Source organism: Chrysochloris asiatica, unplaced genomic scaffold (genome assembly GCF_000296735.1).
Source record: "Chrysochloris asiatica unplaced genomic scaffold, ChrAsi1.0 scaffold00018, whole genome shotgun sequence".
Lineage (NCBI taxonomy): Eukaryota > Metazoa > Chordata > Mammalia > Afrosoricida > Chrysochloridae > Chrysochloris > Chrysochloris asiatica.
The window spans coordinates 16,398,408-16,415,099 of NW_006408536.1; the positions used below are offsets into that span (position 1 = coordinate 16,398,408).

At 47.2% G+C, this 16,692-nt stretch overlaps 1 protein-coding gene across 1 annotated transcript in view; it reads left to right on the top strand.

The window, feature by feature from the left end:
- Positions 1–16,692, top strand: part of PHKA2 (phosphorylase kinase, alpha 2 (liver)) — a 62,143-nt gene that overhangs the window by 31,497 nt on the left and 13,954 nt on the right. The window contains exons 11-19 of the mRNA XM_006835593.1: positions 2,394–2,489; positions 7,001–7,108; positions 8,561–8,639; positions 12,018–12,152; positions 12,738–12,847; positions 13,853–13,997; positions 14,249–14,327; positions 15,542–15,711; positions 16,013–16,186. Coding sequence (XP_006835656.1) covers positions 2,394–2,489; positions 7,001–7,108; positions 8,561–8,639; positions 12,018–12,152; positions 12,738–12,847; positions 13,853–13,997; positions 14,249–14,327; positions 15,542–15,711; positions 16,013–16,186 — 1,096 coding nt within the window. The remainder of the gene's footprint in view (positions 1–2,393; positions 2,490–7,000; positions 7,109–8,560; positions 8,640–12,017; positions 12,153–12,737; positions 12,848–13,852; positions 13,998–14,248; positions 14,328–15,541; positions 15,712–16,012; positions 16,187–16,692) is intronic.

The window sequence follows — 16,692 nt, forward strand, 5'->3', positions numbered from 1 at the left end:
TCAAGTGTGGCAGCGGTAGTGAGGTTGGCCCAGGATCGGACATTTTTTCGTTCTGCTGTGCATGGGGTCGCTATGGGTCGGTTCCGACTCGATGGCACCTGACAACAACAACAACTGCCTTACTTGAAAGTCTTGACTCACTTTGTGATTACCTTTGGGAGAAGGTTCACACTCTTCATGTGTTTTTCTGGAACCCAGTAAGATTTAGCCTTTGAGTTCATTACTTTAGCATACTTTTTTTTTTTTTTTTTTACCATTTTGCTCATTTCTTGAGTTCTGTGATCCAAGCACACTCAAGTCTTTCAGTCCTTTAAAGAGGCCATGCTATCTCCCCTCTTCTCAAATAGCTAGAACATTATTTCCATCGCCAACTGCCCTGTCTTCTTCACTTGGCTCATTGTGGTTTTTCTTTCATGAAGCCTTTTCAAATCCTCTAAACTGGGTGAGATGCTCTTTTTATGTGCTCCTCCAGCTCCCCAAGCATTAGGGCTCACACTGTATTTAATCTCCCGCTTCCCTGGCAGAGGACTGGTAGGGGCAGTTTCTCTAGATCCAGTTCACTGGATAATCCGGTCCTATGTAGGAGCCCTAGTGGTGGAGTGATTATATGTTGGGCTGCTAACCAAAAGTCCATAGTTTGAATCCACTAGCTGCTTCAAGAGGCTTTCTGCTCCCATAAAGATTTATAGCCTTGGAAATCCCGTACAGGGTTGCTATGAGAACAATCTTAGATGGATTTTCGCTTTTGAAAGCGGCCCCTGCTCAGAGATGAATGCTGAGGGCTTTGGAGCTGGCAACACGCTTGAACCCGCCTTCCCCCATCATTGCTTCTTCCTCTTCTGCTTTAGTGATTTTCTCAAGTGATTTCTTTGATGTCTTTTTATCCTAGAACTGAAAGAACTCGAAAGGATTGTGCTTGAATTTCAGTTGTGAATGGGCTTACCAATTATCAGAAAAACAAACCAAAACACCCACAAGAAAGAAGTGCCTGTGCTTATTAGTTAGTTGGTTCTGTAAATCTCTGCTGGCTCCTCTACTGGTTGCCTCAGAATAGTTTGGAAAAAAGTGGCCGTGCTTTGTCATCCATAAATTTTAAACAAAAAGGAATATGAGCGGCGCTGTGGGTTAACGCGCTGGACGGCAAAGTGGGTTTGATCCAGAAGGTCAGCGATTCAAGCTCACCAGTCGCTTCTTGGAAACCCTATACAGGGTTGCTATGGGTCGTAATCAACTCAATGGCACTTCCCAACAACAACAAAGGAAAATGTGTTAAATAGCTTGGTGGTTAGCTAAGGGTTTATCTCTTCCTTTTTCCTTTTCTAAGTTTTTTTTATTGTTGAAAAATATATATATAATGCCTTCTTTGTCCGTTTAAAAGATTGTTGTTATTGTAAAGTGCCGTCAAGTTGGTTCCAACTTATAGCAACACTATATAGGGTTTCCCCCTGTACAGGGTCGCTATGGGTCGGAACCGACTCGATGGCACATCACCACCACCACCACCATATAGGGTTTCCAAGGAGTTGCTGGTGAGCTTGAACTCCCAACCTTGTAGTTCAAACCAACTTTGTGATCCAGTGCATTAACCTGCAGCGCCACACCAGAATTCCTTTTTAAAAGCTAGGCTTAGATTATGGTTTTTTAGTTTAATGGGACGCTTGCTCAGTAGCTGTTATTTTCATTATTTTGAGTTGTGGACCCTGAGAATTGGTGTATGCAGATCATAGTACACACAGTTCTTTGGGTTCCATCAAGATTGTTCAGCAAATAGAAACCTGAGAGCCGGATCGCAACAGGACTGCTTATTTTTCTGGGTCTTGCAAGTTTTCCACTTTTGACAGGGTGTGCTCGTGCACTAACTACTTCGCTAGTTCATGTTTTAGTGGGAAATACTTCAGTTTTCCTTCTCTGACAGGTTTCTGACTTACGTAGGTTCTGGCATTCACAGGTTTTACTGTGTACCTTGAGCCATAAATATTTGAATGAGTGTTTTTGAAATGCAAAACTACCCATAGGTGGAAATGGGATATGCAGCTTAAAATATATATGACCTCCACCTCAAGAAGTTTATAATCTTTTTGGTGAGATGAAGAAGTTTCAATTTGCAAAGTATTATTGAAGAGTGAAGTGTTTAACTTAACAAATTAAAGACAGCCCTGGAAGGATGTCTGGTACGCGGTGCAGAGGTGAGGAAGAAATGGATATGGCATGATGGAGTGCTGCACCCCTCTCCCTCAAACACACCCAGGACAAGAGCAACCGTGAACGCAGTTCTCACCCAAGCTGCAAGAATCTGTGCAGTCTTCTCCTGTGCCCTGCTTCTACTCTGTTGGTTGTCCCAGCACTGAGAGTAAGACCTCCTTCAGGCTGTGCTGTTTGGGGCTATCTTCCAGGTCCAAGAGTACCGAGAGGCCCTGGAGGGAATATTAATTCGAGGCAAAAATGGGATCCACCTGATGCCGGAACTGTATGCCATCCCACCTGACAAGGTAACCAACCCCATGGTCCATAGCCCTTTGCGCTGCTCTCTAGAACTAAGGGATTTGGTGATTGGCCATTTGGTGTTTTCACACCCCCTTTTAGGCTTACTTCACACTTTCTCCTGAAGTGTCTTCTAAAGCGCTAGGGAGTTCCTGTCCAGCGCATGTACGTTGCTGTTGTTATCTTTCATAAGTCAGTTCTGACGCATAGCAACCCTGTATAGGGTTTCTGAGACTGTAAATCTTTGTAAGAGCAGAAAGCTTCATCTTTCTCCCACAGAGTGTCTGATGGGCTTGAACTGCTGACCTTGTGGTTCGCAGTCCAGTGCTTATCCTATAGAACCACTGCATTCCCTTCGCAAGTCCATAGGACTTGAGAAAAATCCATGGAGTGTGCTGGACCGTGGGCCCTGCAGAGGTACCCTGACAGCACAGAGACAGGTGTGCACACTGTCCTTAGGAGAAAAAAGAAGTCAGATTGTCAAGAATCTCTTCCTGGGCTCCAGACAGTTCCCATGCTACGGTTTGAGCATTGATGTGTTAGATGCTGTTCTACATTTAAAAAGAACAAACAAACAAACAAAAAACCTACTGCCAGCAAGTCAGTTTGAACTCCTAGCATCCCTAGAGGACAGAGAACTGCCACCTGTGCTTTCTGAGACTGTAAATCTTTATTAGAACAGATTGCCTCATCTTCCTCCCACAGAGCGACTGGTGAGTTTGAACCAATGACCTTTTAGAGGCCCAGTGCTCAACCCACTACACCACTAGTGCTCCTGTGTTCTACACTTGTGTTGTTAAGTACCATCGAGTTGGTTCTGACTCATAGTGACCCTATATAGGAGGAGAACAACGGTCCAGTTCCAAGAAGATGCCCTAAGATTATTTTTAGTTTCCTCCAGATGCATTCATTCTACTCTGTGTGATGTATGTGCGCCACTAGATATTCACAGCCCCTACTCAGGTTACTGCTTTTCTGGAACTGAGGCATTTAGCAAAACCAAATGAGTGATCAGAAGTTACTTGTAAACTGGAAGCAGAGCAAATAAAAATAGACGACTGGAGGTGTTTTACCTGTTTTATGGGAGACAGTTAGACAATAACCATTCTTGCTCTACTGAAAGGTTTGTTTTAGTGGTTATAATAAGGAACCCTGGAGGTACAAGGCATTACACATCCACAATCGATGGTTCAAACCTACCAGCTACTCCAAGGAATAAAGATGAGACTGTCTGCTCTCGCAAAGATAGACAGTCACAGAACCCTTACGGACAGTTCTGCTCTGTCTTGTAGCTCACTATGAGTCGGAATCTCCTTGATGGCAGTGGCTTGGCTTGGCTTGGGTTTGGGGTTTTATAGTAAGTGTTAGGTGTTATAAGCCACACTTTTCTTTTTGATACATAGTGCTGGCCACACATTCAAACAAGTGTCTGTGAAGACTTTTTCTCATCTAACCTGGTGGTGAAGTCGGTTATGTGTTGGGCTGCTAACCACAAGCTCAGCAGTTCAAATCCACATGAGAAAAGTGAGGTTTTCTGCTCCTGTAAAGATTTGCAGTCTTGGAAACCGTATACAGAGTCACTGAGTTGGAGCAGATTGGACGGCACACAGCAAGCTCCACTCAAACCTCTGGGTTTCTCTGTCATTGCAACCTTCCCTTCCTCTATGTGTACACTTGGGTGCTTGGCACCAAACTTGGAGCACTTTGATGTTGACCACATTTTGTGGTGGCTGCTTCCAGATGACAGCTGGAAGGGTCATTCATCACATCAGTAGCACACAGGACTCCCACAGGCCCAGATGGCATCTTTGTGCAAGTCAGGAAAGGGGCCTCATCCGAGGAGTGGCTGCATTCCTGTCCAGGGCCTACGGCCTGAGTCTACCTCACATCTTTCCTCAACCACCCTACACAGGCCTCTCTGTCACCCTGCTAGGACAAAGGAGACTATGCCCATCAAAGTGACCGGGACACAGAAGTGGCTCCAGCATCATCTTGGTCTCCATAGGCTGGCCATCTAGTTGGGGGAGGACGGGGGTCAGAGGAGCTAGTCAGGGAGCAGGTAAGGCAGAGCCGAGGTAGAAAGCAAGCAATTCAGACGGCTCAGGGTGGGATGAAGGCAGAACAAGGCAGTCTTTTGACCTGGATGTCTTGTCTCCTGTTCTTTATATCGAGTGCTTCTCCTAGGTCTTTGCGGTTTCTCTTAACACTACTAATTTGTCACATAGCTCTAAGGTACTGTCTGTCAGAGCATTGCGTACTGCAAAGCATCCAGGGACGACATAAAGCGGACAATGAAGAAAACCACTCTGGTAGTTTGGAGAATTTCCTTCCGCATCATTGTTTTATTGGGTTATTTGAGTATGAATAACAACAAATAAACCCACTGCCATCAAATTGATTCCAACTCATAGTGACCTTACAGAGCAGAGGAGAACTGTTCCAGAGGGTGTCTAAGACTAAAGCTTTACGGAAGCAGACTGCTACTTTTTTTCTCAGAGTGGCTGGTGGGTTCAAGCTTTCAAGTTAGCAGTCCAGTGCTCAACCCACTGCATTATCAGGGTTACTTCAAGTACTTGTTGATGTTGTTAGGTGCCATCGAGTCAGTACCGACTCAGAGACCTTATGCACAGCAGAACGAAACACTGCCCGATCCTGGGCCAACCTCACTACTGTTGCTACACTTGAGCCCATTGATGCTGCCACTTGGCCAATCCATCTCGTTGGGGTCTTCCTTTTTTTCTCTGACCCTCCACCTTACCAAACATGATATCCTTCTTCAGTGATTGGTCCCTCCTGACAATATGTCCAAACTATTAGAGACGAAGTTTGGCCATCCTGGCCTCCAAGGAGCATTCTGGCTGCACTTCTTCCAACACAGATCTGTTTCTTCTTTTGGCAGTCCATGGCACTTTCAATATTCTCCTCCAACACCACAACTCAAATGCATCAATTCTTCTACGGTCTTTCTTCTTTACTGTTCAGCTTTCACATTCATATGAGGTTATTAAAAATACTATGGCTTGGATCAGCTCACCTTAGTCCTCAAACTGACATCTTTGCTCTTTAAAAACATCTTGTACAGTAGATTTGCCTAATGCAATACATCGTTTGATTTCTACTTCAAGTACTGGTGAGGTTTAATTCTGTTTAGATTATGTACCTTAGATTTCCTTAATATTTACTAATATGGCACATTTCAAAACGTTTAGTAAATATGTTGCTAAGGTTATTGGCTGCTCCACAAGCAGAAAATGTGCCCTTCCAGCATGCACTTTTTCTCCTTGCAGAAGGATAACTGTCTCTCATTTCCTTCTATCGACAAGCTTTCTGAAGGAAAAAAAAAAAAAAAAAAGGCCACTAACATTTCCCCGTCCCTGGATCATTCAAAAGGTTAACATGCATGGCTGCTAACCAAAGGGTTGTTGGTTGGTTCAAGTCCTTCCAGAGGTGACTTGAAAGAAAGTCCTGGTAATCTACTTCGAAAGAAATCATTCACTGAAAACCTTGTAGAGCCCAGTTCTAGTATGATGCACATGGGGTCACCATGTCATTCCACAGCAACTGATAGCAAGCCCTAACCAATGTAATGGTGCATAAAGAGCCAAAGGCCTGCATGGAGTTTAGAAACGAAAGTTACTATGTCCCTCAGAATGAAAACAGTCTCTTGGTTTGATTAGACATAAGCCCCCAGTTGCTTCAGCTTTTTGAGAAACTAATGTGGAGTCCTGGTATAGCTCTGTAGGCTAAGCACTGGACTGCTAACCATAAGATCAGTGGTTCAAATTCACAAGCCGCTCCTCAGAAACCCTATATAGGTTCGCTAGGAATCGGAACCGACTCCATAGCGCTTAACGTCGATGGAGAGTCAAGGAGTAGCAGTCCGATTGCAGTTCTTCAGTAAATAGCGCCACCTACTGGTAATTCTTCATATGGGCACGTAGAGTTGATACACCCTTGTTTGATAAACGCTGCCATGGCGGCATTGTTGTGAAATGCTGTCGAATCAGCTCTTAACTCATAGGGTTTCTGAGGAGCGGCTGGTGAGTTTCAACCGTCAATCCTGCGGTTCAAACTGACCTTGCGATCCGGTGCTTATTTTACAGCACCATACCAGGGACTCCTGCCATGTTGTTAGGCCTATGTTTTTGATCATGTTGTCCAGGATAACAGCAAATGTGTTTGAGCCCGAGAACTCCTTGTCCAGAATCGTGCAGTGCAGAGACAGGCCACACCTTCAGAGCCTGTGTCTTTGCTTCTGGCTGTGAATGTTTTGTGGGAGTGGTGTGGGCCTGGAACCAGCCCAGATTCTAGTGCTGCCTCCACTGCTTATTACTGTGGGGCCCCCAGTATCTGACTCCTAGCCTCCCCAGGCCTGCATATGCCCTGTGGGCATTGCATGGAGCTGGCCTGGGCGATTGGATGTGTGAGGGGACACATTGGGTGGCACTCGGTACATTTTCAGTATGTTCCCCAATGAAAGGAACCTCACCTTACTCTGACATTTTGTCCTCTTTGCCAGGTGGATGAAGAATATAAGAAGCCTCACACGGTAGACAGAGTACCTCTGGGCAAGCTGCCCCACCTGTGGGGCCAGTCCTTGTACATCCTTAGCTCACTGTTGGCAGAGGTAAGGAGACTGTTCCAAGGCACACTGCGGGGTCCCCAGCTGGGTGTGTCTCTTGCATTGTCAGACCTTTTTAAAGGCCCCTGGGCTTCACTGGTCTCGAGACCTGACTTCTGGGCCTGTGGGTGTCCGCTGCTTGTCAACTTCTCCCTCTCCCGCCTCCTGTCAGTGTTCCTGGCCTGTGCCTGGGACCCATTGGAGCTGATGGTCAGCAGAATCCGGAAAGTGTCTTCAGCCAGCATTAGCACACCACCAGGAGTTCACTCAGAACACCTACAATACCTTACCCAGAAAGTCGACTGCCAGCAACTTCTATTTATTAAGCATTGGCTTACTGCTCCCAGGCTTAAATGGAAATGCTTGTGAGCCACCAGTGCTAAGTGTGGGGGAGTGGATCTGAGGGCTCAGCCATCACCAGGGCCCAGAAGGAGGGCTTTGGAGGCGGGCTGTCCGTGATCAGTCTCACTGTGGAGGGCCTGAGGAGCACTCACTGCTGAGGTGGCGCTGCTCTTCTCCCCAGTTCCTAGGACATGCCCTTAGGGTACAGACCATGGCTTCAGCTTGGTCTGTCTTAGTAAGGAAAGCCACCCTGCCTCTGACTAGCTGTAACTTAGGGCAGGTTGCTTAATACTCTCTAAGCCTCGGTTGCCTCATTTGTAAAGGAAAACAGTTGGACTTGATCAGCTCTGCCATACCTTGCAGCTTTGGTTTCTGTGTCTGGTCCACCGTTACTATAGAAGGTTTTCGTCTGGGCTCAGCATTCAATCTAGTTTGCCCTCAGGACTCCCCGAGCACCGTATTCGTCTCTTGGGACTTCGGCCATGGACCACTTGTAGAAAATGTGAGATCCATATTCAATGAAGGGGCACATTGGTGGCAGGCAGGGGTTTCAGGTACTTCAGGATGGTCAGCCTTTGGTCAGGTTCCTGCTCTTCACTTAACCTTGGGCACCTGTGGAATGGTGCTGATAGTCATGCCCCCCTCACAAAGCACTCTCCACTATACCCAGCACACAGTTAGGGCTCAGGAAATAACCATCGTCACTGGCTCACAACATGGGGGAGTAGTTGATTAACCCAGGAGGTTAACCTGTTGCCATCGAATCGCTCTGACTGACTCATCACGACCCTTTAGGACAGAACTGCCCCATGGGGATTCCAAGGCTGCCATCTTTCTCCCATGGAGCTGCTGGTGGGCTCAAACCACTGACCTTTCGGTTAGCAGCTAAACACTTAACCGCGACCCCACCAGGGTGCCTTCTTGGGAGGCTAGCTGCCAAAACTTTAGTACATGCCCACAGTGGCAACTGGGAATGGTTCATTTGACTTGAAAAAAATGTTAAGGGAGGACATACTGCATCCAGTGAGCTCCAAAGAATCATATTCTGAAATGCAGCTTTGAGGGGAGAGTTTAGGTAATCGATAGTTCCTTGCGCTAATACTCCTCTTTTTGTAGGGTTTCCTGGCCACTGGTGAAATTGATCCCTTAAATAGAAGATTTTCCACTTCAGTCAAACCTGATGTTGTAGTACAAGGTTTGTGAGCATGTTTACTATTCATATTTAACTTTCAAAAGGCAGTGCTATTTTTAATTTAATTGTTCCCTAGTTTCTTATTTAATTAAAATAAGTGCTTTAGTGTGTACAGCTCTGTGAAATGCCTTATGTAACTCAGTAGCTCCCAAAGGCAATATTCTTCTCAGCCACAAATTTAATTTCTACAAAGCACTTGTTTTCTAAACCTTGATTCCATCTGGGGCACAAGTAATTCATTGAGCATCATTTTTCATACCTATTATTCTTTGGAAAATAGAACCAGATTCTGATGAAAACTCAAGACACAGGTGAGGGTTGAGTTGTTCCTCCTTGTGAGTTCTGCCTTCTGTTCCCAGCTCCAGGTCCACATTTTGGCTGACCTTCACCTTACTCTCCAGGCAGCTCCTCCTCCTGAGAAGGGCCAAGGGCAGCTCGAGTTCTGCCTCAGGTCCTTATCCAAACATCCTGGAGAACATGCCTCCCCTCACAGGCTTGTTTGGAGGATTCAGTAAGAGGACTTGGCTGGGAGACACCAAACCTTGTCTCCTGCCTCCTAGAACTTTTTGAATCGTAGCCATGTTTCTTCAGGGCAAGGCCTGTATCCCTCTAGTAGCACCATGTTGATTAGCACTCTGCACTAATACATTGAAAGCAAATAGTGAACAAATGAAAGGTATTGGTCTTTGGCACCATTGCCTCTTTGTGCATGTGTGTCCACAATGAAGCAAGACAATAGTGCCCCCCCCCCCAGGCATACCCACCTGTCACAGTGTAATGATAGGTAAACATTGTGGTCATGGTTATCTTCAGTCTCATCTTAGAGGCTGAGAGGGGTTAGCTCTCTCACGGTCTCGTTTCTGACTTCCTGCTGGCTCGCTGGCTCACAGCCTGCTCCTGGGGTCCATGCACTTAACCTAGCACAGGTATGCCACCCTGCGGGCTAGGCCACGTCCCTGGCTCCTGACCAACACTTAATAAAATGTAAGAGAATAGACCAGAAAAGAAACTGTCAGCAGAGCTGATATTTAGTAAAGGAAAGTGCAGTTTCAGAACTGTGTCTGCTGCCATGCAGAGACCATGTGGGGATCTAACTGCCCCTGGCTTCATAAGAGGGAAAGACAATCAAACTCAAAATCAAAATCAGCCCAAGGCCAGTTCCTGTGAAGCAGAGGTCAGACATGCTTCCACCCTCCAGCCTTCTTTACCCTCTTCTGACCCCAGCCATCCCTCCCACAGCTCTCTCTGCTTCATATCTGGGTTCCATCATCCGTTGCAGTGGCCACCCAGAATTTATAACAGTATTCACAATTATGGGGTTTATTGGGAAGTGAACGGAGTACAATTCAGTATCAGAAAAATTCAGGATGCAGCAGCTCTGCAGTTAGGAACGCCTCTTGTTTGCCATAGTGCAGGCACGCCTCACTCTTGTCTTCGGCCTCTTAGCCCTGTGGTCCCTTGGCACCTGCCTTGCTCAGGCAAATGTTACAAAGGTCTTTTAGCCAGGCTGTGAATGCTCACAGGGCACATTCTTCAAACCAGTCTCCTGCCTGTAGGCAGTCAGCTTTCCTCAGTCCATAGGCCCAGAGCCTAAAGCTGCTCGGTCTCTCCATGCCACCATCTTTGCCATCATCTCTGCTGTTGCTGCTTTTCTAAGTAGGGGTGTCACGCACCACTCATGCTTCTCTGTCTTGGTAGTCCTGAGGTCATTTGTTCCTGCTTCTGAGATGGCTACTTCTAAACCTAACTGGAGGGCAAAACTTAACAATCCCAACCTTAGACTCCTGTATACCTTATTTGCATGGTCCCACCCAATCACTTGGAGGGAATCAAGAAGACTTTGGATAGAAAATCCATAACATAAATTCAAGGTACTGCAGTCTGGCTACAGCAGCTCTCTAAAACAGAGAACGAACGTCTGCTTTGACAGCTGTGATGCCCACATGTCAGTGGGAGTTCCAGAGAAGACAGATGTGTAGGGAAGCCACCCACCAGGCCTTTACTGGGACCTGGGGATGAGTTTCTAGCCCCTTTTCAGCCACAACTGGCCATTGTTTGGGAAGATCAGATTAGATTTGTTGTTGTCATTGTTAGGTGCCATCGAGTTGGTACCGACCCATAGCTACCCTGTGCACAGCAGAACGAAACACTGCCCGTTCCTGGCCCAGCCTCACTACTGTTGCCACGCTTGAGTCCATCAATGCTGTCACTTGGCCAATCCATCTCATTGAGGTCTTCCTCTTTTTCTCTGACCCTCCATCTTCCCAAACATGATATCCTTCTTCAGCGACTGGTCCCTCCTGACAATATGTCCGAAGGATGAGAGATGAAGTTTGGCCATCCTGGCCTCCAAGGAGCACTCTGGCTGCACTTCTTCCAAAATGGATCTATTGGTTCTTTTGGCAGCCCATGGCACTTTCAATATGATAGTAGATAGTAATATACTGTGATACGTATCACGTGTTAGGTAAATATCAGGGGGTGACATTCAGGACTCAGTGGCATTTGTACACATGATAGGTTCAGGCCTTGTCAGTTTATGGGAACAGTAGTGACGGTTCGCAGCCACCTTAACAGTAGCTGAGCCTCTTCTCTGGTCTGACCACTGTGCCTACCAGCCCTACACTTCCCAGCAGGCTCTCTGCTGCGGCCTCCCTACCAGCCACTTTTCCTGTGACCAGGACTGCTCTCACCAGAACACCTACCCTTTGTCCACACACTGTCCCTTCTCGCCAAGATGGCCCCAGGTGGACACGCTGCCCCCCACCCAGGCTCCCACGTCCCAGGCACTCTGATCTCCTGCTGGAGAGCCGAGCACCCCCTGTTATGCACTGCAGATGGAGCCAGGGGGTGTGGGACCAGACCGGGCCCAGTGTTGTGGATGTGGGTGGGCCAGGCTGTCCCGTGCCAGCTGCCTACTCCCCAGTCCTGGCAACCAGTGAAGTAGAAACCTACTCATGCTGTCCTCTGGGGCCAGGGGCACAAGCACTTCCTGGCCCCCCAAGGACCTCCCCAGTCTGCTGTGAGGAAAGAATCCACTTGTAGAACCCATGCAGGCTCAGAGGATGGCAGCATGGCTGACTAGCTGGGGAATTTGGCTTGGGACCTATTGATTATGATTTCTTCAAGTTTCTCCTCAGACCATTGCACATGGAGGACACTTACAACTCTGCATGGTGGGCATCACAGGGAGGAGGGGACAGAGAGAAGCAGGCAGTGCCGCAGCAGGATGAGCACTGGGGTTTTCTAAGCACACTGGTCATGACCGAGCCCACTGATGTGGGGCTCTCAGGTCCGGTCCGAGGAAGAGAACAATACGTGATGTGAGGCTGCACCCGAATCCAAGTCCTAGACTAACGCAGTCTCCCTTCTTGTCCGCAGTCAGTGTTTTGGCCGAAAACAATCACATTAAGGAGCTGTTGAGGAAACATGGGATAAGTGTTCAGAGTATTGCTGACATTCATCCAATTCGTGTCCAGCCTGGCCGGATTCTTAGCCACATATATGCCAAGCTTGGTAGGTTTGGGAATGGATCAGAGCATGGTTGACAAGGGGGAATCTCAGCTCCAGGCTTGGGGTCGGATGGGGAGCTGTGACATGTGCAAGCGCTCCAGACTTGGAAAGGGCAGCACAACCGCTGGGCCTGCTTTTCTCACATTCGTCCTGTCAGGAGGTACCCTGGGCAGCGGCGGGAGTGGGCAAGAGCCGCCTCGGCTGCAAACTAAGGAGCCCGTGTTTGAAAGTTCACAAGCAGAACTTTCATTTGTGCTTTGGTTGTTTTTAACTGTAGTACTATCAACTGCTGGGGGATGAGTATGATGGCGCAGTGCTAAATAAATGAAAATTAAGCATTTACAGAGCTCTCCTAATAGTTTTATTCCAATGGGGTGTTAGACTGCTGCTGTTTGTACACGCATGAAAAGAAGGGGAAGGGGTTTGGATTTTTTTTTTTAGCTTCAGCCTTGTTCCATTTTAGAAAAACCAAGGTCCCAAAGTGGGTTATGTAACATCAAAATAAGCCCAGCCTTACACCCTAAATCACGTAGATTCATCTTTAACCATATTTATGGTAACTCCATTTTCTCTTTGATTTTCAAATAGGACGCAACAAGAATATGAGATTGAGCGGGCGACCATATCGTCACATTGGTGTCCTTGGCACATCTAAGCTCTATGTGATTAGGAACCAGATCTTTACATTCACACCCCAGGTGAGCCAAACAGCCAGCATCCTTTTGTTCAGCTCTCTTCTCTATCTGGTGGGCATTTCTCCTTGAACTTGAGCCTGGCTAATGATGCATGCAGATGTTCACATAGAGACATAGAAGGTGACATCCAGTTCCCAGCACAGGTTTTTGCTTACAGACAGTAGGTGTTCAATAAACATTTATTGGCATGCATTGAATGGGTCTCACGGCTATCATGAGTACTCATGACACACCACTCTACCAATCTGTGAGTGACATGTCACTTTATCCTCCTGACGGTGACACTACTCCCCAGTGCTTGCTAGGCTGTCGTCATGCTCTCTGATTTTCCGCTCCAGCCCAGGATACTGTAGATTCGGCTTTGGCTTCTGATTATGGAAGTCTTATTGCAAGTTTTTCACTTCCAAAAGAAAAGGCTCGTCCCACGGAAGTGCATTGCAAACATTTTCCCTCCATTTGCACAGCTAGGAAGACAACTTTGTTCACATGGAGCGCATTCCCCACATACCTGGGCATGAAGTTGTCTGTGAGCTTTTCCACCTCACCCCTTCTGCTCACCCAAATCATGTGAGTTAGTTCCTCTGGTAATGAGTTTCAGTCCAGAGCCGAGCATGGATTGTCACCAGCATCAGTCAACAGTATCTCTAGTCCGTATTAGCAAGGTCACCCATCAGGTAAACCAGGTTGCCTCCCAGCAGCCCAGAAGGAGGAGGACTTAGGAGTTAGTGGTTTGCTTTCCGGGATAGCAGAGGTGGGAAGGGAGCTAGCTGCACATGTGTGGTGGAGCACACCTTCCACTTCCACACAGTTGTTGTGGTGGCTCTCTGCAGGCAGCAGGTGGATTTGTCTGCTTGTGAGGCAAGTAGCTCCATGATGAGACAGATTAAAGCCAGGACCGAGCCTTTCCCTAGCAACAAAATCCAAGAAGTAGTGCAGCCATGACTGACAACTTGTGTCGTTTCCAGAGAAATGACATTTGGCTTTTACCTGGCATGTTTTGGCTTTCAGTTCACCGACCAGCATCACTTCTACCTGGCCCTGGACAATGAGATGATCGTGGAAATGCTGCGGATTGAGCTGGCCCATCTGTGCACCTGCTGGCGGATGACGGGCAGACCCACGCTCACCTTTCCCATCACCCACACCATGCTCAGTAACTGCTCCATTTAAGCTGCCTGATACACTCCCCAATGTTGGGCTGGGCTCTTTCCAAAAGACTTCAAAAGCTCCCATGGAAAAAGTTAATAAGTGTACTAGGGGGCGTGCCTTAGATCTTGGGAATCTTCTATGCCATAGGTATTTTAATCAGTGTGTTGAGGCAGACATCTCCATGTATGGCCCCCCGACCCCAATGTTTTCCTAGATAAGGGAAACTAACCCATCACTTTGTCTTTTCTCCCTTAGCAAATGATGGCTCAGATATCCACTCTGCAGTTCTCGCTACAATTAGAAAACTAGAGGATGGCTATTTTGGAGGAGCGAGGTGATTTGTGATTTTTAAAAACGAATGTTGACGTTTTGTTTTTTCAAACTCTTTTGCTAACCCCTATCCCCATGTTTCCTAATAATTTTGGAACATTGGAGTTACAGTGTAAAAAGGAAGTAAACGTTGATCTAATCCAGCCACCCATGGGAAACTGGAATCTCTCTCGAGGATTGGGTGGGTGTTTGTGAAGCTTTCAGGACTTGCTGTTGACAGCAAGTGGCCCTCACTTCAAGCTTCCCCTGGCCCCTCTCAGTCCACCTACGTGTCCAGGGCTGCCCCACAGCTCCCATCTCCATCCACCATCAGATATTTGCCTGAAGTACCATCAGGTGGGTAACATCATAACCAGGAGAAAGTCCTCTGAGCCCATAATGAGCCTTTTTTCAAAATAAGTTCTTTCTCCCCCAAAATCTCATCATTGTAAAACGAATGCTTCCTGCCAGGCCTCTTATTCAGTGTGTGTTTGCTCATTTGGGGGGGGGTGGTGGGCTGTGGTCCTATTTTCTGGACAGGGAGCTAGAGAGGGGCAGGGCCTTGGCCCAGGTCACAGGATTTGGGGGGGGGGGGCGTTGCTGAGAACCACAGGAGCTTTACACCTGGCTCTCCAGCATACTGGATTCTAACTGGAAGTCCACTTGGGGTAGCTTGTGATCAGAAGCCCTTTGAAATTGACCACCCTTCTACCTTTGCAGTGTCTTTATCCTCCTAAATCCAACTCCTTTCCATTGACATGAAGTCTGGTGGTGCTGTGGGTTAAGCAACCACAGGGTTGGCAGTTCAAACCCACCAGCTGCTCCTTAGGAGACGGATGAGGTGGCCTTCTCCCATTATTATTTCCAACCTCAGAAACCTTAACGTGCAATTCTACTTTGTCCTATGTTGTTGTTTAGTGCCATCGGCACCCTGTATAGGGTTTCCAAGGAGCTGCTGGTGAGTTTGAACTGCTGTTTGAATGTATCAGCAGCTCTTCAGGAGAAAGCGGTGGCAGTCTGCTTCCATAAAGATGGCTGCCTTGGAAACCCCATGGCAGATGGGACAGTTTTACTCTATCAGTGGGGCCACTGTGAGTAGAATCAACTCAGCAGCAGTGGATGGAGTCACTATCTTTCGATTTTGGCAGATGTCCTTTCTGGTTGTTGAAAAGTCTGTGATTGATAGCAGAAGTGTGTCCACCTGCCACCTGCCTTCCTAACACACAGTCTTCTTGGCAGAGTGAAACTGGGGTACCTTTCGGAATTTCTCACCACCTCATTCTACACGTACCTCACCTTCCTGGACCCCGACTGTGACGAGAAGTTGTTTGACGATGCCAGCGAAGGAAGTGCAAGTCCTGACAGTGATTCTGATAGAGGGGGGTATTTAGAAGATACTTATAATTCAGGTAAGGGCTGGATGATTGGTTTCATGAGCAGCTGATGAACTTGAACCACAGGCCTCCCAGTTCAGGTGGACTTTGCAGTCCAGTGCATTAACCAACAGAGCGCCACAGCAGGACTCCAGTACAAACATAAGCATATATATTATCTTTGTCAATCTCTTTTTACATCTTTGGGGCTGAAGTAGATGTGCAGATGAATCAGTCTGAGTGTTATCTTCCCCTACACTGACTTGGCACTTCTACGCAATTAGAATATTGTGCAGCTTGTCTTCACTGGCTCATGGGCTTGCCTGTTCAATTACAGAAAGCCAAGATGAACTTGACCAGTATATCAACCACCTGCTGCGGAGCACGTCATGGAAGTGTTACCTGCCCCCTCTCTGTAAGAAGACAGAAGACCGCCATGTTTTCAGTGCCGTCCACTCCACTCGGGATATACTTTCCGTCGTGGCAAAAGCAAAGGGTTGGGAAGTACCATGTATGCTATTAACTTTTTCCTGCCTATTAAGTTTGTTTTTTTTATCAAAGTAATCTTGGACATAAAAGTTACAGAATCCTAATTGACAACAAAATGCAGATCTTTCCTGCCTTCTGCTCCCACTTCCTCAGGCCTCCTCCTAGAGGCGGCTGCTTTCGCCACTTTCAAGTCTTGTAGATGTTTCTTCTGACACTTCTGTCTCCAGTGTTCAAAACAGTGGGTTTATACATGTGTTTGGTGATGCATCGATTTTGTTCTGTATCTAGTGACTTTCTCATGTGTAGATGAGGGCCTAGCTGTCTTACACCATTCCTCCTCTGCATATTCGTACTGTTTGTTTCTCTCAAGTGCATAGTTGCTTTTTTCATTTGCTTTGCTTTGAAATGATCTCGCAATACAAATTTCTACAACGTCAGTCCTAGTAGTGCATCTCTGGGGGCCACTACCTGGTGTTCACAGGTCTCCTCCTGTGTGGGCTGCATACCTGTCATCGTGCGAGTTCTCTT